The 24,873-nt window shown below is 51.2% G+C and overlaps 1 protein-coding gene across 3 annotated transcripts in view; it reads left to right on the top strand.

Moving 5' to 3' along the window:
- Window positions 1–24,873, top strand: part of dgkb (diacylglycerol kinase, beta) — a 1,346,936-nt gene that overhangs the window by 911,076 nt on the left and 410,987 nt on the right. For all 3 annotated transcript variants that reach the window (XM_072509150.1, XM_072509148.1, XM_072509149.1), the window contains one exon: window positions 6,857–6,921. In XM_072509150.1, coding sequence (XP_072365251.1) covers window positions 6,857–6,921 — 65 coding nt within the window. The remainder of the gene's footprint in view (window positions 1–6,856; window positions 6,922–24,873) is intronic.

Raw genomic sequence — 24,873 nt, 5'->3', positions numbered from 1 at the left:
CTTGGTAATGTCTGCCTTGACGCGGTTGTAGGCCAGGCGGGCCTCAGTCGTCAGGGGAAAGGTGGTGGCTTTGATAAGTGGGCGGGCTTTGGCCGCATAGTTGGGGACCCACAGGGCATAATATGAGAAGAACCCCAGGCATCTCTTCAGGGCCTTGGGACAGTGGGGAAGGTGGAGTTGCAGGAGGGGGCGCATGCGGTTGGGGTCGGGCCCTAGGACTCCATTTTCCACGACATAGCCAAGGATGGCTAGTCGGGTTGTGCGGAAAATGCATTTCCCCTTGTTGTAGGTGAGATTAAGGGATTGGGTGGTTTGGAGGAACTTCTGAAGGTTAGCGTCGTGGTCCTGCTGATCATGGCCGCAGATGGTGACATTATGCAAGTACGGGAACGTGGCCCGTCTGTCCATCATTCTTTGGAAAACCGAGACCCCATTGGTGACGCCGAAGGGGACCCTGAGGAAGTGGATGAGGCGGCCGTCTGCCTCAAAGGCAGTGTAGTGGCGGTCTTCCGGGCAGATCGGAAGCTGGTGGTATGCGGACTTCAGATCTACCGTGGAGAAAACCCGGTAGTGTGCAATCTGATTCACCATGTCCGCTATCCGGGGAAGGGAGTACGCATCGAGTTGCGTGCACTGGTTTATGATTTCGCTGTAGTCTACAACCATCCGGTTCTTTTCCCCGGTCCTGACGACCACCACTTGGGCTCTCCAGGGGCTATTTCTGGCCTCGATGATCCCCTCCCTCAAGAGACGCTGGACTTCCGACTTGATAAAAGTCCTGTCCTGGACACTGTACCGTCTGCTCCTGGTGGCGACGGGTTTACAGTCGGAGGCGAGGGTCGCGAAGAGCGAGGGAGGGGCGACCTTAAGCGTCGCAAGGCTACATACGGTGAGAGGGGGTAGGAGTCCGCCGAACTTCAGCGTCAGGCTTCTGAGGTTGCACTGGAAATCCAGGCCTAACAAGAGAGGAGCACAGAGATGGGGAAGGACTTGGAGTTTAGAATTGGCGTACTCGCCGCCCTGTATAGCGAGGTTCGTGACACAGTACCCCCGGATCTGCACTGAATATGATCCGGAAGCAAGGGACATTGTTTGAAACGCGGGGGAAATCTGGAGCGAACAGCGCCTTACCATGTCCGGATGGATGAAGCTCTCCGTGCTCCCGGAGTCGAAAAGACAGGGCGTTTCATGCCCATTGACCAGGATGGTCATCATGGAGTTCTTGAGGTGCTTGGGCCGTGACTGGTCGAGAGTGGCCGCGCCGAGCTGCGGGTAGCCGGCGTGGTCGGTGGTAGCGAGGGGGTCCCAAGATGGCGACCAAGATGGCGGCCCCCGTCGGTCGCACGTGTCGGGCCGAGTTAAACATGGCGCCCCCTACGGCTAGCACGAGGCGGATGATGCATCAGAAGGGGGTGTTACCAGCTGTTATGCAGCCACACTGCGGGGTCTGTGAGTCTGTGAGTCGGGCTTGCGATTTTGGAACTTTGGGTCGGGCCAAGCAGACTTTGGCAAAATGTCCTTTCTTGCCGCAGTCGCTGCAGGTCGCGTTCCAAACTGGGCAACGCTGCCTAGGGTGCTGGTTCTGACCGTAGAAATAGCAAGACGGCCCCCCCGGGTTGGGCGGGCAGCCGCGCGACACAGGCCTGGGACACCCTCAGGTCGGGTGATTGCCCCACCTCTGGCGTACACCAGGAAATCGCGTGGTCGGAGGGCAAAGCATTTAGGCTCTGGAAGGCTACCTCTAACGAGGTGGATAGTTTCACCGTCTCTTCTAGGTCGAGGGCGCCCTTTTCGAGCAGGTGCCGTCTGACATAGCTCGACTGGACTCCAGCCACATCGGTGGTCCCAGATGGCGAGTTCCATGTGCTGCGAGGCCGTGACGTCCTTGTAGTTACAGTTCTGTGCGAGCACTCTCAGGTCGCGTAGATATTCCTCCAGCGATTCCCCGGTGCGTTGACGATGTGTGGTGAGGAGATGCTGCGCGAACACTTCGTTCACCGGCCTCGCGTAATGTCTTTTCAGGATCGCGACGGTGTCTGCGTACGTGGTCGCGTCCTCGATTAGTAAAAAGATTCTGTGGCTCACCCGGGCATTGAGGAGACTCAGCTTGTGTGCCTCGGTGACGGCGGGCGAGGGGGAGGATGCGAGGTAGGCCTCAAAGCAGCGGAGCCAATGTGAGAAGATTCCTTTGGTTTCAGCTGCCTGTGGGTCGAGTTCCAGTCGATCAGGTTTGAGGGCGGCTTCCATTGCGATATCTTAGCTTATAAAGTTGATGCGACCATCAATTCACACGAGTCAATTAGTAGAAGTGAACAGTGGTTTTAATAAGCTAGACCTGTGCCTGTCTGCGACTGCTCTGGACTGAGTGCTGCCTACAGGCTGCAGGTTTATATACCACCCCCGAGGGGGGCGGAGCCCACAGGGGCATCAACATAGTGCAGTACAATACAGTAGTGAATTGCAGTAGCAATACGTTCACCACACCAAAACAGGACATAAAATCAGCTCAGACCTGGAAATACAGCTGTATTCAGTTGCAATGCCCGATTTATACTGATGGTGGAGGTGGTGAGAAGGTCACCAGATAGGTGTGAGGAGAGGCAAATCGGTCCAAGGAGTTAATTGTCATTATCACCTGTACCTGTGACAGTTGCAATAGCTGGAAAACACCTGAGCTGAGAACATGTTGTTCTATAGCACTGAAATTAGGAGCTGTATTTCGGAACTGACAGCAGAGTTCAGTTCCCTGCAATGGTGTTGTCACACTTGCACTTGCAGAAGGAGATATTTCAGTTTTCAAGCTGAATGTTATAATGTTGACCTTCCTTTTCCAGGTACACCGACATTTTGACATTAATCCAGTGATTTACACCTATTGTCACATGACAATATAACTTGTAGGTTAAACAAAACATGCAAATAAGTAGGAGCAAGGGTAGACCATACAATCCATCAAGCCCGCTCTGCCATTCAGTATGATCATGGCTGATCTTGGGCTTCAACTCCATTTTCTTGCCTGCTCTCATACTCCTGAATTGCCTGAGAAACCAAACATTCTTTCCATCTCAGCCTCAAATATATTCAACAATGGAGCATCCACAACCCTCTGGATGGAGAATTCTGAAGATTCACAATTGTTTGAGTGAAGAGGGTTGGCATTCTTCGGTTGCCGACGCTGAAATCGCATTCGGCGATAGGTTGGAGAATGTCCGTTCAATACCAAATCGGGGGCGGCGCCGCTTTTGTGATGCTCCACCCCTTCCGAAGTGGCAGACTCTCAGAGTACGGCACGCGCCGTATTGACTGCCTCAGGACGTTGCCTGAGGCCCACCCCCTGATGCTCTGTCCCCGACCGAGTTCCCCACGGCGTGGGCCGCATGTGGTTTCACCCGTCGGGAACACGACGTGACGGCTGCGGACTCAGTCCAGCGCCGCCGCAGTCAGGGGAGGGCTGATCCGCTGGCAGGGGAGATGTTATCAGGGGCTGGGGACACTGTTTGGGAGTGGTCTGGGGCTTGTGGGCCGGCCAAAGGGGGGGCATTATTTTGCAGGCCGGGTCTGCGAGCAGCCGGCGCTATGTGGACGGTGCGGCCGCTGCAGGTCACCCCCTTGCGCATGCGCGACCACAGACCCGGCAATTCAAATGCATCCTTCCTCTGAAATGGGGTGTTATCTCGCTGCCGCCGGCAGTGGGGTACCGGAGCACCAAACTGGATCGGCATCAGATGCTGATCCTCTTTTTTCCCTGACGCTCGATTCTCCACCGCATGGGGAGCCCGCTACCGGCGGCGGTGGCAATGGATCCATCCCTATGGCCCGTGTTCTGGGTTCCCCAGTCAGGGGAAACGAGCTGTCAGTGTCTATCCTTCCAGGTTCCTTCAGAATCTTGCGTGTTTCAATGAGATAATTTTCTTTGGCCTTCCTGCGCCGTGTTACACAATGGTGGGGACGGCCTGCCGCTGGTCGGTGGCGGAAACTTCTGGTCTCCCCGCTGTCAATGTGATTTCCCATTCAATCCAGCCCTGGCTGCCGGCAAACCCGGGATGGGAGTGCACCATCGGCTGGACCAGAAGATCCCGCCAGCACGAACAGCTGGAAGATCTTCTAAACTTGAGTATAAACCCAGTTTACTTAGCCTCTCATCATAGGCAACCCTCTCATCACAGCGGCCAATCTAGTGAACCTTTGCTATATCGCCTCCAATGAAGGTAAATTCTTCCTTACAAAAAGAGACAAAACTGTGCCGAGTACCCCAGGTATGGTCTCACCAAAGTTCTATACAATTATAGCAATACTTCCTTAGTTGTAACTTCAATCTCCTTGTAATAAAGCCCAGCATGCCATTCACTTTTTTTAATTGCTTGCTATATCTGCGTAGAAACTATGGGTTCCTTATATCAGTGCGCCCATGTCTTTCTGAACAAAAACATTTTGAAGTTTAACATCTCTTTCCTTACTTTCAAAGTGAATACCTTGGCGCTTTCAAAGTGAATACCTTGGCACTTCTCCACATTATACTCTATTTTCTACCTTGTTGTCCACTCATTTAATCTGTCAAATGTCTTTGCATCCACTTTGTGTCCTCACAGCTTACATTCCCACCTAACTTTGTACCATCTGCAAACATTGGTAGAGTACTCAGTGTTTTCATCGAAACCATTAATATAGATTATATTTTAATGGGATATACCTCATCCTTTCGGCACTCCACTAATTATAGTCTGCCAATTTGAAAATGCCCTGTTTATCCCTGCTGTCTGCTTTCTATCTATTAATCAACCCTCTATCCATGTTAATATATTACCCCTACTCCATGTGATTTATTTTGTATATTAATGTTTGTGTGGCACCTTATTCAAGTATACTACATCTATTGATTTCCCTTTAGCTACTGTCTGCATACTCAAAAACTCAAATAAATTTGCCAAATGTGACTCCCCTTTTGCAACAATGTGGACTCTGTCTGATCATACTATGATATTTTAAGTGCATTGTTAAGGTTTCCTGAATAACAGATTCCATAACAGATTTATAACAAACTCCAGCATTTTTCCAAAAACTGACATCAGATTAACTGGCCTATTTTCTGGCCTGTCATTCCCTATTTTCTCTCTCCCTCTGCTGAATAACAGTATCACATTTGCAAAATTCCAATTCACTGGGACTGGTCTAGAACCTTGGGAATTTTCACAGCCAGTGCATCCACCATCTCTACAGTTATGGGCGGTATTCTCTATTGTGAGTCCGCCACACTACCCAGCGAGGACAGAGAATTTGGTACTCGGTCAAATTTCCACTCATGCCAGCAGGAACAGAGAATCCCACCGGTGTGAAGGAAAGGAGAACCAAAGTCTATGGGCGCAATTTATGGGGGAAACAAAAGAGTCCCATTCCGGGTGTGTTTAACAGAGTGCTTGCTCGGCATCTGCAGCGCCGAGAAGTCCGCATTATCAGTCGGGAGCCTTTTGAGAAACGCCCCACGGAGGCCGCACTTATCTTCAGTTCCTGTGCTGATGAGCTCACTTCGTCAGTACAAGAAGAGTTCAGGGTGTCATTTTTAAATGCTGTCCTGGTCACTCAACTCCCCTACCACGGCCTACAGATCCCCCACCCACCCCCACCAATGCCCCAACTTACTTGTTAGGGGGTCCTTTAGCCCCCTTCACCCCACTGTCATGATATGCCGGCAGGCACTTAATGAGATACAAACAGGCAGCCAATGGGCACAGGGAACAGGACATAAACAATCAGCAGGTAGAACACTTGGGAGGTGGTTTCCCACTATAAAAGGCACGAGGCACTCATACTCCACGTCTTTCCACTAGGGACATGTACAGAGTAAGACCAGTGTACATATCACGTAATGCATACAGCACGTGGAGAAGAGCTTGTCTGATTCAGTCTAGATAGAGAAATCACAGCTAGGTTAGCAGAGTGTCGAACTCACATAGAACTGTGCTGACTGTGAAAGGTTCAATAAATCAAGTTGAACTAAACTCAAGGTCTGGAGTCTACTTGAGCCATAGCTGCATCCAGTTGCAGCCCATGTTATCTCAACGTGCTTAACACGACACCCACCTCATAAGGACAGGACACACCCGGGTCCGATCCCCAGCACGGGCAACCTGCCACGCAGGCACCTTGTCACTGGCACCCTGGAAGTGCCCATGCCCACATAGCAATACCACCCAGGCACCCTGCAATGCCAGTGTAGCACTGTCAGGGTGTCCAGGTCGCAGCGGGAGTGTCAGGGTACCATCCTGCCCAGAAGCCAACCACCCAGAGCTTCCATTGGGCTGGGTGAGTCCCCCAGGTGCTGTTACGCCTGGTCCATGATGGTGTCATGGCAAGGAGAATTTGACTCTGTGCCTTGGGAGACTTCAGCGCAGACATATTTAAGTGAGGCCAACTGCTCACTTAAATATGCAAATGTGGATCCCTCGCAGTAAGTGTGAGATCCAGACCACAACAATAGATCTCGTCTCACCAGATCGCGTTAAACCTGCTGAGGCATTCCGAGTGCCACAAATCTCACGAGAGGCCTCTCGCAAGATTTAACGGCCTCGTTGTGTCCTGAGCCGAGTGCAACAAGGCCGTTCAATGTCTTTTAAGACTGTAAAATGCAATATTGGAACACTGGCTTCCAGTGCATAGCTGAGTTTATTGAGCTATTCAGTGATTTATATATTGGAGTGAAATTTACCTTGCAATTCATGGTGCAAATAGGGAGAAGACAGGCTGCTCTACATTTGCTAAATTTTCTTTTCCATTGTGGAAAATGTATGATTATTAACTCTAAAATTAAACTTGTAGTTGAAAATGATCACTTTAATGTTCTCCTTTGCTGTCCTTTTAGGATGCATCAATAGCCCACAGATTCCATATCATGCGAGAAAAACATCCTGAAAAGTTCAACAGCAGGTAAGATACCTCATAATATTCAATATCATGCTGTCTCACTACTAAAGAATTAATACTGAAATGAGCCATTTGTTAATCATGGATTGGCATATTTACCTTGTAGACCTGTTCATCTTGAAAAACAATTAATATATTGGGGACAGTTCTCCAATATGGAGGCCAAGTGTTCGTGCCTTCGTGAACGCCGTCGCGTTTCATGATGGCGCGAACAGGGCCCGGGCACGACCTATCCTGGCCCCCACAGGGGGCCAGCACGGCGCTGGAGCGGTTCATGCCGTTCCAGCGTCCTTACGCAGTGCCAAATGGGCGCTGTGCCAACCCATGCATGCGCAGTTGGGGCAGCCCAATCCTGCACAGTTGGACCACGCCATTCTGCACATGCATGGGGAACGTCTTACGTACGCTGGCTCCTCGCCAACATGGCGCTGGTGTTCTGGGGCCGCGCGCGAAGGAGGTAGGCCCGGGGGGGAGAGGCCGGCCCGCCGATCGGTGGGCCCCGATCACGGGCCAGACCCCATCGGAGGCCACCCCGGTGAAGGAGCCCCCCTCCCTCCCCCACAGGCCGCCTCCCCCAGCTTTCCCGCAGAGTTCCCGCCATCAGCGACCAGGGGTGGACGGCGCCGGCGGGAGCCTGTCGTGTCGTAGCGGCCGCTCGGCCCATCCCGGCCGGAGAATCGCCGCTCGCCGATTCTCCGAGTGGCCCGGTGCGAATCGCGCGCTGCTGGTTTCCGGAGAGTGGGAGAATCGCGTGCAGGAGTCGATGGGTGTGGCGCGATTCGCGCGGCGCCCCGGCGATTCTCCCACCCGGCGTGGGAAGGGAGAATAGCGCCCATTATTTATTCTGCGTAACCATGCACAGGGGTTTTGGGAACTTCCTGTCTGAATCTTCCCCATAAACTCAGAGGGGCAGGTTAATCCCTTTGGAGATGGAAAATGCATTGCACAAATGTACAAGATAAACTATCATGGTGCAAGATATTGTTTTCTGCTGCATTGTTGAAAGTTAATGTCCTTGTAATTTGCACATTTCTGCCTCAGACGAGGATTTTCCAGTCCATATGCATTATCTTTACCAATGACTAGAACCAAGGGTGCAGTTCGCCTGAAGTGGAGTGTGCACACTTCCTTGGTCAGCCCCTTGTTATTAATATTCATAGTTTCAGAAGCATGTTTGGACATGTGCCAAGAGCAGCCTAGCAGTGGAATTGGGGATCCGTTACTCTGATTAAATGGATGCAAGTATTTACAGTGAACTGGCAGAATAAGGACCCCCAAAAGCATAGCAGCCTTGTCAGACATTCAAAAATCTTTGCAGCCCATTGATAACCTTTGCTGAGGCTGAAGGGTGAGTGCGTTATGAAGCACAAGGCAAGAATGAGGTTAAAGGAAACCCTAATGTGCAGGAGTGAACCAGATTCTGCAGACAAATGAGCTTAAACGTCCAAAGTCCAACCCTTGTTTTGTGGCTGCTGAAGTGAAGGTAGTGTTGAATGGTGTGGTTGTGAGGAGGATTTTCCATGGAAACACTCCAGGGCTCTGTACCTGTAGATCTACAATGTGTGCACGAAGATGGGGATTAGCTTGAGGTTGTGGATGACTAGCCCTGTCATTGACATTCTCCAGCTCTGTGCTGCACAATAACTTCTAATCTTAGTGCGGCAGTGTGGCACTTGCAGGCAAGTAGCCTTTGGAAACAGTTCCTCATGGAAGATTTTAGGACACTTAGATATGTTTGGCAACACTTTGGCAGGTGCAGCCAATTGCACTATGCTGATCTCATTGAAATGTTTTCTTACATTCAGTGAAAGCACGCCTGACTACAGAAACATACAGCACTAAAGATCAGCGGTCATGACCTCGATCGAGAACTTATGGTCTCCACTGTCATGATATGCACTCATGCACATAATGAGATCCAGACAGGCAGTGACAGACATCCAGACACCCAGTACAGCCAATCAACACACAGGACAGAACACAACCAATCACCAGGCAGAACACTAGAGGGGGGTTTCCCACTATAAAACACATGAGGCATCAGTACTCTGCCTCTTTCCACTGGTGACAACTGTCGTAACAGTCAGGGTGTATATATCAGTTAGCACCTTCTACACGTGGCTCAGAGCTAGTCTGGTCTAGTTAGTTATAGGGCGAGATTCTCCGACCCCCCGCCGGGTCGGACAATCGCCGGGGGCTGACGTGAATCCCGCCCCCGCCGGTTGCCGAAGTCTCCGGCACCAGAGATTCGGCGGGGGCGGGAATCGCGCCGCGCCGGTTGGCGGGCCCCCCCGCTCAATTCTCCGGCCCGGATGGACCGAAGTCCCGCCGGCGTAAATTAAACCACCTACCTTACCGGGACAAGGCAGCGCGGGCGGGCTCCGGGGTCCTGGGGGGGCCGAGGGGCGATCTGGCCCCGGGGGGTGCCCCCACGGTGGCCTGGCCCGCGATCGGGGCCCACCGATTCGCGGGCAGGCCTGTGTCGTGGGGGCACTCTTTCCCTTCCGCCTCCGCCACGGTCTCCACCATGGCGGAGGCAGAAGAGACTCCCTCCACTGCGCATGCGTGGGAAGCTGTCAGCGGCCGCTGACGCTCCCGCGCATGCGCCGCCCGGAGATGTCATTTCCGCACCAACTGGCGGGGCACCAAAGGCCTTTTCCGCCAGCTGGCGGGGCGGAAATTCGTCCGGTGCCGACCTAGCCCCTCAATGTTGGGGCTCGGCCCCCAAAGGTGCGGAGCATTCCGCACCTTTGGGGCGGCGCGATGACCGTCTGATTTGCGCCGTTTTGGGCGCCAGTCGGCGGACATCGCGCCGTTTCCGGAGAATTTTGCCCATAGTTAGCACACTTAGATTAGTAGAGTGTCAACCCACAGCAAACTGTGTGCACTGCTGCAGAAGTTCAATAAAACATACTGAACTAACATCTAAGTTTGGTGTCTACTTTACAGTACAACTGCATTGCAGTCCGTGTTACCCCAGGGTGAATAACACGACATCTACATGCACAAAGTTGGATTTTTGCACTCCTGTCTATTTATGCAAGGGATAAGGTACTGTATGTAGGTAAACACGTCACTGATCAGCCCGACACACCTTCATTTATTCTCATCTTGACTAGAGGAGTTTATCAGAATTGTCATTGAGAAAACTGTATTCAAAAGTCTTTTAAATGTTGGACAGATTTAGTGGATCCCTTTTAAACAATTTGTAACACAGTGTTTTCAATTACTAAAAGTGGATACACCAAATAAAATGTTTATCATTGCAGTGGCCAATTTCTTCTGTGACATAAAAACAGAAAAGCTTGTTTAACTATTCACCTTGCAACATTTTCCCTTAAAGCTCAATTTAAGGGCATCATAATGCCCTGAGAAAGCACATGAAGCTGATACTACATATTATGAGCCATTTTTCCTACTTTGCTCAAAGCCCCACCTCCTAACCGGTCCCACAGGCCTGGGGAAATGAAGTCCACTGCTTTGCCAACCTCCATTTGGCCGAAACTACCCTCATTATCAGCATTCAGTCCATAACAGTCTTCCAATTCTAGCCCCAGAATCGCAATTTTCCATCACCTCGACAGCAGCGTCGATGAGTTCTGGAACTCCCGTACAATAAGCGGCATCAGCATATCATTAGCAGGCCCAACCCAGTATTCTCCGGGGCCTCTGCGATTTTACCTCTGATTCGGCAACCCTGTCCTGGGCCACGGCCAGTGCCTGCACAGAATGCCCCAGGCCTTGGGCACGCTAATGCATAGCCAAAACCCTCGCCCCCAAAGCCTTCAATGTGGACGCCACCCATGCGGTATTGGCCTGAGTGACGCGCATGGTCGGCACCACCTCCTGCTTCTGCTCCTGCCTCCTACTGTGCCTGCAGGTACTGGATTCTGGCTCTGTGACTGCATCTCCATGATCAATGGGACTGCTGGTTCCAGAAGTCCGCAACCCGTAAGGATGGCAGCTTGTTCCTGGAGTCGACACACCCTCTGGCCGTCATCACCCTCTGGTGTTCCTAACCCTCACCTGATGTACTAGAGCAGCTGTGTGGTGCGCACCAGAGAGTGTCTCAGGAGCCTCTTCACAAAAGTGCCCAACTGAGGTGAGTGTCTCTGGGATGGTGGAGGATGTTGGCGACAGCTGTGCCGGGAAATCTGTGTCAACATCGGACTTGTGCTCCGTGGTGTCCTGGGTCTCGCGTTGAGGGCTGCCGTATCGGCTGCTCTCCTCGTCGCTGTTTGGCGGACCCCTCCAGTTTTTCCAGCTCCGGGCGGTTATGGGCAGCTTTTTCCTGCAGGGGGTAAACTGTGTTAGACAGTCTGATGCATGCAGCCCAAGTGGTGGGTAGCTGATGGCTTCAGTGGCCAGGGCTCCCAGACATGGCGGCTGGTATGGATGCCGACATGTGGTGCAGTGTGATGGTGCGGCCGACCTTCAGGTGGGAGGGGATGGGGTCGCGGGTGTGTGGGATGTGGTTAGTGCCAGGGGCACAGTGCTGCATACTCACCCTGGCCACCCTGAGGACGCTGTGCACTTTCTTCCTGCCCTGGAGGCCAGTCCTTGGCCTCTGCCACCTGCACCCAGGCGTGGCGAACGGCATCTTCCAGGGCCGGGGTGTAATGTCACCTGCCTCTCCTCCACAGCACCTAGGAGGGTCTCCAGCTCAGCATCCATAAACTTAGTGCCGCTCTCCTTGCTGCCCTACATCCCTTGTTGGCTGGGATGGTGTGTGTGGTGTGTGAAGTGATTATATGCGACTGCAGCTTGTCAGCCTCCTATCAATCATGGACCCGGTGAATCCGGCACCGTTTCTCATTGGAATCGATTGTGTTCCACGTGGCACCGGTAGTAGCCCCTTGACAATCGCTGAATCGGTCCAGGAACGGTGCCAGTTTTGCCATTATAGAAGTTCACGAATCCTGCGTCGCCTTCAACACTTAGAGCGGGATTCTCTGCTAGTCGACGCCAAAAACGCATTCGGCGATCGGGCGGGGAATGCCTTTTGACGTCAAAATCGGAAGCGGCGTCTGTTTCTGGATGCTTTGGCCCCTCCAAAACAGCATCATCAGTGAGTATGCTGCACGCCGTTGGGACGGCCTCAGGACGTCATTGAAGGCCCTCCCCCGATACTCTGACCCCGATGGGCAGACTTCTCGATGGCGTGAATCACTTGTGGTTTGAGTTTTCAGCAACCTCGCATGGCGGCTGCGGATTGTGTCCAGTGCCTTCACAGTCAGGGGACGGGCGGGAGGGGGCTTCGGCGGGGGCTGGGGGGACTGGTGGGGGCTGGTCCAGTGGTGGCGAGGTGGGTTAGAGGGGAACACTATCTGGCAGCCTGGGTCCGCTCAAGGCTAGCGCCATGTTGTAGAGTGCGACCGCCGCAGATCACCGCCATACGCATCCGTGGTCACAGTCCCGGCAATTCTCCAGCCGCTTCTGTCGGGAACGCCGGGGGCTTTACGTGGCGCGGCTGCTAGCCCCTCACCGGGCGAAGCATCAGTGCGGGGCCGTCGCCGACGTTTTCATCGTAAGACCAGACAAATGCTCCAGACATAGCCTCAAAATCGGAGAACTCAGCCCCTTGTGTCAGTTTGGACTCCTGCTTTCTTTAATTCTCCACATAATTACTGAGAGAATCTGTTCTGATTGCACATAAGCAAAAGGACAAAAAGCTTTCAACATGCTGTTAGGTATTATATAAATATGGTATGATACAGAGATACATATTGCAAGTGTTGAGCAGTTATGAGTATTAGTTAATTGTAATAAAGTGCAGTCTTAACTTGAATATTCACTTCTATAGAGGCAGTGGAGTACCTGACAATATCCATTAATAGTTTGTAACATGCTGTTACGATGCAGTGTTGCTTAATAAACTCTTCAATATCCAACATTCCAAGTTTATAATGATGTATTACAAATGAAAACAGTATGGAATATCATTCAGCGATAGTGGATTGGGGCTTTTCATCTGTAAATGTCAAAGACATTTGGTTCACAAGCATCTGAGGTTATGAACAAGATATAAAAAGACCTTTCTCACCAGTGAAAATTGCTCTGAAATTTCCTGCCTTATACCCTGGAGCTTCTTGCCAGTCAACACAATGTTTTATCTATGGGACATATTTAGGCCTGCTGCAAAACACAGCATATGGTATTGACTGTATTTTTTCATTATTATTTTATTTTTCATTCAAGTAAAATTACCGCAAGTCTTGGGTGTATGAAGGAAAGATTGCAGAGGTAGGAGAGAACAGGACTGTGGAGCGATTTAATAATGGGGGTGTGGATTTTAAATTTAATGCATTGAGAGATTTGAAGCCATTGTAAAACATTTGTGATGGAATGAGAGGTGAGTGGAACATAGGCAGGAGTTTTTGGCCAATATGGGGACAGGAATGGAGATGGGGAGACAGGTAATTTTGCACAGCTTGTGGGAATGCTGGCACCAACCCGCATCATTTTCCCAGAGGCCAGATCAGGCCTTCAAGTGGTGGTTAACTATTGAAAGTCAATTGAAGGCCATTTATCAGACACCAACAGGGGAAATATAGGGTCGTGAATATGGCAGTTGCCTGGATGCAGCCTTCCAATGGCAGGTTGGGGGACCAGGGCCCCAAGCAAACTTTGAGTAACCCACCCAACCCACCTGCCATAGCTGCTGCTTTCGGCTTACCTTTTGGAGGGATTCCCTCTCCACCATGGTGGTCCGGCAGCCTGCAGCTCCTTAAGTGCTGGTAGTTCTCTCATTAGCCTCCTGTCTTCAAAAGCCTGCCAACTGTCCTCAACACCACAACACAGTGAGGGATGGAGATTCCCCATTTGAGTCTGATGTCATGGTTCTGGCCCAAAACACAGTATTCTGTCAATAGTGTGGGACAAAATATACGTGCAGAGCTTTGAACAAATTACAATATAGTTTACAGAATGTGAAGGATCGGATGCAACCAAAGAGGGCAACAGGATTTTTCAATCTGATTTTTCAATCTGAAATGAACAAATACATACAAAAAGACTCCAGTATTGGATGGCTGAACCAGGAGTAGCAGTAGGAAATATTAAAAGAGTAGTCTTGCTGATGGATAAGATGTGGGGCGGGATTCTCCGTTGCCCGACGCTGAAATCGGGAATGGCAATCAGGCGGAGAATAGCTCCCGATGCCGAAATTGCGGTAGGCGGCGGTTTGGCGCCGAATCACGATGCTCCTACCTTCCAAATCGGCGTCATTGCGCACATAGTTGTAACCGCGTTTGCATCTCATTAGCGGGCCTACCCATGATGGGCCACCTCCAATGGCCCGGATGCCTGACGCGCGGGCCACGTGTAGTCTCAACGGTCGTGAACCTGGAGTGGTGACTGCGGAGGGAAAGAAATGGCGTACGGACAGTGTCTAGCACAGCCATATTTCACCGACAGTCATGCTGGGGGGAGTAGTGGAGGGTGACTGGGAGGTGGGCTGTGGGGTCGGGGTGAATGGGTACGCGGTCCAGCACAAGCGGCACCATTTTTTCGCGCGTGACCGGTGCGTGTGGGGGATGTAAGTGTACGTGTGGCTGCAGCTTGTCAGCCCTGCGCGTGACAAACACCCTCCCGGCAATTCTCCCACCATTTTCTGCCTGTTCCATGGGTGCTCCCCACGTTGCCGGTGCTAACACGTCAACGGTGGTGGAATCAGTGCGGGTGTGGCGTCAATTCTTCCGTCTTCGCGGATCCCCCGTTGGCGTCAACACTTCGCCGCAGGAACGGAGAATCCAGCCCATGGTATTTAACATTCTGATCTGGCTTGCACAGAATGTCAAGGTTTGAAATATTTAGCTATTTTTGATTGAAAGATTTGAGTGATTATGTCGATTTACTGCTAGTTTCCTATGTTATTTTATGTAGTTCCTTTATTTGACAGTTTATAAAAGAGCGAGCAATTGATGCTTCTGGCAGCGATCAGCTAGGTCAAAAGAGGCTGCATCTTTCATTACTGTGTTAATTGGGAAAGAGCAATGTAGTGTGGGTTGGCAGATTAGCTGCTATAGATTTTATCCACAGTAAGGCAAATTCAAATGGATTTTAATCCCTGGGAGAAAGATCTTTAGCAGCTGAGCATCTTATCTAAATGACAGTCCATGTCCAAGATCCTATATCTTATTTGTTTTTTTATGAGATCATTAGAAAAAGATACATTGAAAGAAGTAGTATCTTCCAAGAACAATTAGTGAAAAGTATTCGGTGTATTTTGAAAAACATATAGGCCCAGCCTGCCGCACGGCAGGACCAGAAGATCCTGGTCATAGTATTAACAATCTTTCAATAAAGAACAGCAGAATTTCCCTGAGGTGTCAGAGGTCTCGCTGCGTGGTCTGAAAGATGGTGGCCGTATTTTGACAGCAGGAGCCAATTAAGCGACGGCCCACCCCCAAAAGCTCTCAGCCCAATCAAAGGTCTGCCAGCTCAGCAACATCAGTCAATGAGAGACCCCTTATTTTTAAACTGTGCCCCCTAGTTCTAGTCTTCCCCACAAGAAGAAACGTCCTTTCAGCATCTACCCTGCCGAGTCCCCTCAGGATCTTATATGTTTCAATAACATTACATCATTCTTCTATCTCAGCCCAACCTGTCCAACCTATCATGATATTTAGATCAGCATATCATGGTGCAATCAAACACACACTGATGGTCATGCAGTAGGACCAACCAACACACACATAACATCGCAGCCAATCACCAGTGAGAGCACACGCACTATAAAAACAGGGGACACTACAGTTCCCGCTCTTCCCAGCAGCAGCCAGCTCAAAGCACCGAGCTCTGAGCCTGCCACTCAGACATTCACCATGTGCTGAGTGCCTCACCCAGATAGTAATAGGACAGGGTCCACAGATTAGCTGGTAATGCACGTACCCAAGTTAGCAGTGTGCTGTTACAGTTAAGTAGTTAATAAAATTGAGTTACACCATCTCCAGCCGTGTTGGATCGTTTGTACATCAGAACACCCAACACGACATGATACCAGAAGTGGACGCAAGCCAGCGCCTGTGAGACCTACCTGCAACGTATCAGCAATCCACCGTCCTGCACCATGGAGAACATCAACCCGCCGCCGCCGCTCCGAATCGCTGGGAATCTCGGGGTCAATTGGAAACTGTTCAAGCAGCGCTTGCAACTCTTCCTCGAGGCCACAGACAGGGAGAATACATCGGACATTAGGAAGATTGCCCTTCTTCTCTCCACGGCGGGGCAACACGCCATCCACATCTTTAACTCCCTTACATTTATGGACGGCGAGGACAAAACCAAATACAAGACTGTGCTCCTGAAGTTCGGCGAACACTTCAGCGTTGAAGTAAACGAGAGCTTCGAGAGGTACCTGTTCCAGCAGCGCCTGCAAGGTAAGGACGAGCCTTTTCAGTCTTACTTAACACACTTCTGCGTCCTCGCGCAGTCCTGCGGCTATGGGACCACCTCTGACTCCATGATACGCGACCAGATAGTTTTCGGAGTCATGTCGGACACCCTGCGCCAGCAGCTCCTTCGGGTCAAGCAACTCACCCTGGCGACTGCCATCGAGACCTGCGTCCTGCATGAGAACGCCACCAGCCAGTACTCACACATCCAGGAGGCCGAAACGGCGCGGCACGGGCCCCACGAGGCGGAGAGTGTCCAGACGATCGAGTACCTCCCAGGCCGCGGCCTGGAGGAGGCTGGCCATTTTACACGCTTTCCGAGGCCTCCCGCTTGTACGTGCCAAAAGAGGGGACACTGACGCAGAGGAACGCGGCGCGCACTACGCAAGACCGCACCGCGCATGCGCGGTGGCGTAACGAATGCACTGACGTCACGACGTGTGGCAACTGTGGCTCCGCCCATTTAAAGCGGCAATGTCCTGCCAAAGCACGACAGTGCCTACGCTGTGGCAGGTTGGGCCACTATGCTGCCTGCTGTCGAGCAGCTCACCCTGACAACTCGTACCCGTTTAACCAGCCTCGCAGAAACGTTCGGGGAATTCAACCCACATTCACCGAGTCCGATCCCGTCGTCACACAGACCACTGACACTAAGGACAGGGAGCCGTTCCGCGTTGCTGTCATCAACAAGAACAAGCTGTCCCCGAGTCGAATGCACCAGCCGCTGTCAATGCCCAGCATTGATCCGGACGACGAGTGGTGTGCCACCCTGACGGGCAACCCATCCCAGATCAGATTCTGCCTGGACACTGGTGCCTCCGCCAATCTCCTCGCATGGTCAGTATTCCAGACCCTGAAGGTTAAACCACCTATTCTGCCATCCAACTGTCAACTCGTTGACTATAATGGCAACGTCATCCCCGCCACGGGGTTGTGCCAGCTCGAAGTAACACACAACTCACGTAAAGCCACACTACCATTCGAAATCGTGGGCTCCTCAAAGGACTCTCTGCTCGGCGCACAGGCATGCAAAATCCTCCACCTCGTTCGGCGTGTACACTCTCTCCAGAAGGCACGTCCGATTTCCCAGATGCAGACTTTAGGGCGCAGCTCAACTCAATCCTCACGCACAACCAGGATGTTTTCGAGGACATGGGCACACTGCCCTACACGTACAAAATCCGGCTTAAACAGGATGCCACCCCGGTAGTTCACGCACCTCGCAGGGTCCCAGCACCCCTCAAGGACTGCCTCAAGCAGCAGCTGCAGGACCTTCAGGACCAAGGAGTGCTTTCCCGGGTAACGGAGCCGACTCCATGGGTCAGCTCCACGGTGTGCGTCAAGAAGCCTTCCGGCGAGCTCCGGATCTGTGTCGACCCGAAAGACTCAAATCGCAACATAATGAGGGAACACTACCCCATACCCAAACGTGAGGAGATCACGTGCGAGATGGCAAGGGCAAAAATATTCACCAAGCTTGATGCCTCAAAGGACTTTTGGCAGATTCAATTGGATCAGTCCAGCAGGAAGCTGTGCACTTTCAACACTCCATTTGGCAGATACTGCTACAATAGGATGCCATTTGGCATCGTATCGGCCTCTGAAGTGTTCCATCGCATCATGGAACAGATGATGGAGGGCATCGAAGGGGTGCGCGTCTATGTAGACAACATCATTATTTGGGCCACCACACCGCAGGAGCACATCAGTCGCCTCCATCGGGTCTTTAAACGGATACGGGACCAGGGCCTGCGTCTTAACCGAGCCAAATGCTCTTTTGGACAAACCAAGCTGAAGTTCCTGGGGGAATCACATCTCCCAGTTGGGGGTGCGGCCGGATGCCGACAAGGTGGCAGCCATCACGGCCATGCAGAAGCCCACAGACAAGAAGGCGGTGCTACGCTTTCTTGGAATGGTCAACTTCCTGGGGAAGTTCATCCCCAACCTTGCTTCCCACACTACAGCTCTCCGGCTCCTTGTCAGGAAGACAACTGAATTCCAGTGGCTTCCCACCCATCAGCGTGAATGGGAGGAGCTCAAGGTCAAGCTCACCACCGCCCTGGTACTGGCGTTTTTCGATCCTGCAAGGGAGACGAAGATCTCGACTGACGCCAGCCAGTCCAGCATTGGGGCGGTCCTCCTGCAACGGGATGACGCCTCATCATGGGCCCCAGTCGCCTATGCATCATGGGCCATGACCCCCACAGAGCAGCGCTATGCGCAGATTGAAAAGGAGTGCCTAGGCCTGTTGACTGGCGTTGACAAGTTCCACGACTATGTGTATGGCCTGCCCCAGTTCACCGTGGAGACTGACCATCGCCCGCTGGTTGGCATCATTCAAAAGGACCTCAATGATATGACCCCTCGCCTCCAGCGCATTCTGCTCAAACTCTGGAGGTACGACTTTCAACTTGTCTACACCCCGGGTAAGGACCTTATCATAGCAGATGCTCTGTCCAGGGCAGTCAACATGCCGTCCGACCCTGAGAGGTTAGTTTGCCAAGTCGACGCACATGTAGCCTTCACTTCTGCCAATCTGCCGGCCACTGATGCACGCCTGGCCCACATTCGGCGTGAGACTGCGGCCGACCCCCTTCTGCAACGTGTGATGTGTCACATGACGGACGGTTGGCTCAAGGGACAATGCCCACAGTTTTACTACGTTCGGGACGACTTGGCAGTCGTTGATGGTGTCCTCCTGAAGCTGGACCGCATTGTTATTTATTATCATGCAGGCACATATTCTTTGCGAAAAGGAGGGATGTCATGATATTTAGAGAAGCATATCATGGTGCAATCAAACTGATGGACATGCAGTAGGACCAACCAACACACACACAGCATGCACCGGCTTGTCTTAGAACAACAGCACGAATGCCATCTCGGCGTTCAGAAGTGCCGACGGAGGGCCCGAGAGGCTGTGTACTGGCCGAGAATAAGTGAGGACATTGCTTACACTGTGCTCAATTGCCCCACCTGTCAGCGGTTTCAGCCGGCACAACCACGTGAGACCCTTCAGCCCCATGAGTTGGTCACGTCCCCCTGGTCGAAGGTGGGTGTGGACCTGTTTCATGCGCTCGGCAGGGACTACATCATCTTCATCGACTACTTTTCCAGCTATCCTGAGGTCATACGCCTGCACGACACCACGTCATCGGCTGTCATCCGGGCCTGCAAAGAGACCTTTGCTCACCACGGCATTCCGCTCACCGTGATGTCAGACAATGGCCCCTGCTTTGCGAGTCAGGAATGGTCTTCCTTCGCCAGCTCATACAACTTCACACACGTGACGTTGAGTCCTCTGCATCCTCAGTCGAATGGCAAAGCAGAAAAGGGCGTCCATATCGTTAAAAGGCTCCTCTGCAAGGCTGCTGATGCAGGATCTGACTTCTGCCTCGCCTTGCTGGCCTATCGCTCGGCCCCGCTGTCCACGGGCCTATCGCCGGCCCAGCTGCTTATGGGTCGCACCCTCAGGACCACTGTGCCATCCATTCACGTCCCAGACCTCGACCATGCTCCGGTACTTCGGCGGATGCAGCAACAGCATGAGCAACAAAAGGCGACACATGATGCTCGGTCGACTGATCTTCCTGCCCTGGCGCCTGGAGATAATGTCCACATACACCTTCCGGAGGGCAGCTGGTAGGCAACCGCTGAGGTTCTCCGACAGATAGCTCCCCGCTCGTTTCTGGTTTGTCTGCCTGATGGCTCTATTCGCCGCCGCAATCGGCGTGCCCTTCGTCTGGTTCCGTGCTCACTACGTGATTCTGCACCGGTGCCACGCCCTCCTGTTGTCCCTGCAATGGACTTTGTTGACCTTCCAGATACCCTGCATCCTCCTCACTCGACCGTGGCCCGGCCCGTTCCTCAGCCAGTGGACCCTGACCCACCCTTGAGGCGGTCAACCCGAATTCGTCGCCCACCTGATAGACTTAATTTATGAACCTTTTCATATTGGACTCACTGACTTGTTCTGACATACTGTTTCAGATTTTTTGCTATACTGTTTAAGATATTTACTTTTTGCCATACTGTTTAAGATTTTGTTATTGTTTGTGAATGATATTGGTTTCGTTCTTGGTGTAACATAGTTAGTTTCGGCACCTGGCACCTTCCTGTGTATATAGTGTAGCCACATGTACATATTGTTGTAAATATTGCACACACATGATTAGATGCACTCACTACACTTCATTATTTATTATCATGCAGGCACATATTCTTTGCGAAAAGGAGGGATGTCATGATATTTAGATCAGCATATCATGGTGCAATCAAACTGATGGACATGCAGTAGGACCAACCAACACACACACAACATCGCAGCCAATCACCAGTGAGAGCACACGCACTATAAAAACAGGGGACACTACAGTGCCCGCCCATTCCAGCAGCAGCCAGCTCAGAGCACCGAGCTCAGAACCTGCCACTCAGACATTCACCATGTGCTGAGTGCCTCACCCAGATAGTAATAGGACAGGGTCCACAGATTAGCTCAACACGACACAACCTTTCCTCATAAGACAGCCCCTTCATCCCAGGAATCAGACGAGTGAAGCTTCTCTGCCCTGCTGCAAATGCAATATTCCCCCTTCTGAAACAAGCAGACAAAAACTGTAGCGATACTCCAGCTCGAACCAATACTGTAGCAAAACTTTGCTACTTTTATAATCCATCCACTTTGCAATAATCAATAATATTCCATTTTCCTTCCGAATCACTTGCTATACCTGTACATTAACCTTTTATGATTCATGTATCAGGACACCCAAGTCCCTCTACACTGCAGAGTTCTGCAATCTCTCTCCATTTAAATAATATTCTGCTTTTCTATTCTTCCCATTGTCGCGGTCTATGCAGGTTGTTCTATGTACCAATGACATAGGCAGAAGGAGGAAAACAGTTCTGCACAGATAGATTGAGGAATTAGGCACTAAATTAACATTCTCCACGGTGAACTGGGGCAGGCCATACGCATAACGAGGGAAGGAGAGAAGGTTTTAAATTGAACAGAGCGCAGGGGGGGTGGTTCTGGAGAGGGGATATGTAGGCCTACAAAGCAAAAGGGCAGCATGGTGGCACAGTGGTTAGCACTGTTGCCTCCCAGTGCCAGGTACCTGGGTTCAATTTCCCACCTTGGACTGTGTGGAGTTTGCACATTCTTCCCATGTCTACATGGGTTTCCTCCGGGTGCTCCAGTTTCCTCCCACAGTCCAAAGATGAGCAGGTTAGATGGATTGGCCATGCTAAATTGCTCATAGGTGGGCTAATGGGGATAGGGAGCGGAGTTGGGCTTTGGTGGGATACTCTTTCGGAGGACCCGTGCAGACTCGATGGGCCAGATGGTCTCCTTCTGCACTGTAGGGATTCTATGAGTTCTATTCTGTGACTTGATTGCATAAAGAGGCAACAATTTAGGCAATGATACCCAGACTGTGACAGGAAGGGGCAGAGGGCTGGATTCTCCCACCCCACCCACCTTTAAGGCACGAATTGAGGGTAATGGGTATGATCTTAAAGCCATTACAGAGACATGGGACAGGATTCTCTGATCCTGAGGCTAAGTGTTGACGCCATCGTAAACGCCTTTGCGTTTCTCGACGGCATCAACATGGCCTCAGGAGCAGCGCTTCTGACCCCTACAGGCGGCCAGCATGGCACTGGAGTGACCCACGCCGCTCCAGTTGCCGATCCCCAGTGTCAGATGGGTGCTGCGGGTCTGCACATGCATAGTGGGACCGGCGCAAATGCGCGCATGCGCAGTGGCTCCCTTCTCCAAGCCAGCCCCAACGCAACATGGCGTAGGGCTACAGGGGCCGGCGCGGAACAAAAGAGGCCCCCAGCCCGAGAGGCTGACCCGCTGATCGGTCGGCCCTGATCGCGGGCCAGGCCACAACGGAGGCCTCCCCCCACTGTCGGCCCCCCTCCCCCTCCCCACAGACTTCCCCCGGATGCATGCACGCCGAGGTCCCACCAGATAAGAGCAGGTGCGAACTTGGCTTTTTTTGCATGTCCGCTCGGCCCATTGCAGACCGAGAATTGCCGGGGGGGCCACACCGGCACCGCGCCGGCGCAAATGGCACCGATTCTCCTTTCTCCGGAGAATCGGTGGACCGGCGTTGGAGCGGCGGGGCGCGATTCGCGCCCGTCCTGGCGATTCTCCGGCAAAGCCTGGGCTGAGAGAATCCCGCCCATGGTTACAAGGCGATCAGAACTGGGAACATTTCGTATGGACAGGCAGGAAGGAAAGGGTGTGGGACAGCTTTGTTGTGTAGAGGGTGCCATCTCCGCTACTCCACTACTGGGCCGATATCTGGGGTTTGAATATCTGTGTGTGTCTCTCTCCAGCTGGCACTGAAACTTCAGAGGCCAGGGGATGTCGCACTGGGACACTTCCACTGAAGAGAGCACTGATTCAAGCCTGCCGTTTATTCCTAACCGACAGCCTGAGACTTATATCACACAGATCTCCAGACCCCTACCAATACCCAGGTGATTCTCTCTCTTGCCGGTGGTGCAACAGCCACCCGGTTCCTACTCCACTAGAGTAGCTTTCCCAAGAGAGAGAATAGGACACTGCTGTTTATTCCCTAACCAGCAGTCTGTCCTGAGTGAATCGCTCAAGATGACCCTCGATTCCTGAACCCGGAATTAAGGTGAGGAGTATTTTAACAATGACTTGGTCAGAGGTCGCTGGTGAAAGATTGAAGAATTTAAACGACTCCAATTGTCATCAAATCAAGGTTTATTGTAAAACCCAGGTCAAAATCATCAACAGAAGAAACACAATACAATCTTATACTCTAATATACACTATGTCTATTCAAAGGTAATATAGCGGACACAACGAAAATTCTTATGCTTACACAGGTTTTAGCAATATCACAGGCACAAAACAAGTTCCCTTCCCCAAAGCCTCAACCACTATTAAAATCAAGGGAGTTTCGTAAGCTGCTGCGGAGTACTTACGGTCACAGGCTGCAGAGGTCAAGTCAGGGGTGCAGAGGTCGAGCCACGAACGAACAGACCCTCTCGAAAACACAGCCCCTTTTATATAGTTATACCTGGCTTTGTTCTGTGATCGGCCAGCCCCTTTTGCATTGAAAAGGTAAGTTTTTAAAGTTCCCGCTGGTCCCGCCCCCTTTGCCGGTCAGACCTGTCGAGATGGGAGTACCTCCCCTAGGTCCGCCTCCAGTCTGTTTTTTGAGATAACGAGGTTGAGCTCCCTTGAAGATTTTCAAAGACTTCCATCTGCTCCGGAGATGCTGCTATGTTGATGGGGTGTTGATTGGATTCTGCTCTGGTGGAGGCCAGGTCATTTACATTTGCATGGGGCTATGACCATCCCATTGTCCTGCTTGCATGCAAGCCTCCTGTGTATTCCCGTGCCCCTTTGTCTGTGTCTTGATGTTATCTTGTTGTCTGGCTCCTTCTTCCTTGTAGCTCCTAGGGGGGTGTTTGTAAATATTTATGTGCTTATGTCCCCACTCAGCTCAGCGGGCCAAGCCTGCTGGGAAAACTGGTTCTGTTCCCTTGGCTGGAAAGTCAGTTTACAGTCTCTGAGTTTCTCCAAAAGGGCCGAATTGCCCGAAAACCTTACAGTTGGTATAATCTGGTACAATAGCAAGAAATTATCTTGGATCGGATGATGTAGAATCCATTTGGGTGGAAGTAAGAAATAACAAGGGGCATAAGACACTGGTGGGAGTAGTCGACAGGCTCCCTAACAATAGCTATACTGTAGGATGGAGAATAAATCAGAAGATAATTGCGGCATGTAAAAAAGGCAGTACATTAATCATGGGTGACTTTAATCTTCATGTAAATTGGGAAAATCAAATTGGCAGAGATAAACAAGAGGAATAATTCATAGAATGTATTTAGGACTTTTCCTAGAACAATATGTTGTGGAACAAACCAGGGATCAGGCTATTTTGGATTTAGTAATGCGTAAATAGGTAAGTTTAATAAACAATCTCAGAGTAAACGATCTCCCAGGAAACAGTGACCATAACATTGTAGAATTTAGCATTCCATTTGAGAGTAAGAAACGTGGGTCAGAAGCAACTGTGCTACGCTTAAATAAGGCTAATTATAGAGGAATGAGGGCAGAGTTGGATGGAGTGGACTGCAGAAGAGTTTAGCAGGAAAGATCAGCAATGGCAGACATTTATGAAAATAGTTTATGACAAAGATATACCCCAATAAGGAAAAAGAACTGCATTAGGATGAGGCAGCAAACCTCACAATCTTCAAAAAGTACTTGAGGATGAGCACATTAAATGCCATAACATTGAAGGCTATGGGCCAAGTGCTGGGACGTGAGCCTAGTGTAGGTTTAGAGTGATTTTTTGTCGGTGCAGGCTTGATTGATTAAAGGACCTCTTCTGTACTGCATGATTCTATGATTCTCTGACTTTGGAACGGAATAAATCAACTATGATTAACCAACAAAGGTCAGGACAATATTAAACTGAAAAACAACAAATTATGTGGCAAAAATAGGATTGGGAAAGCTTTAAAAACCAACAAAATATGACCAAAAACTAACAATGAAGGA

This window comes from Scyliorhinus torazame, chromosome 6 (genome assembly GCF_047496885.1).
Source record: "Scyliorhinus torazame isolate Kashiwa2021f chromosome 6, sScyTor2.1, whole genome shotgun sequence".
NCBI classification, from domain to species: Eukaryota; Metazoa; Chordata; class Chondrichthyes; order Carcharhiniformes; family Scyliorhinidae; genus Scyliorhinus; species Scyliorhinus torazame.
Note: the sequence above shows the minus strand (reverse complement) of the source record. Positions and strands in the feature narration are given on the sequence as shown.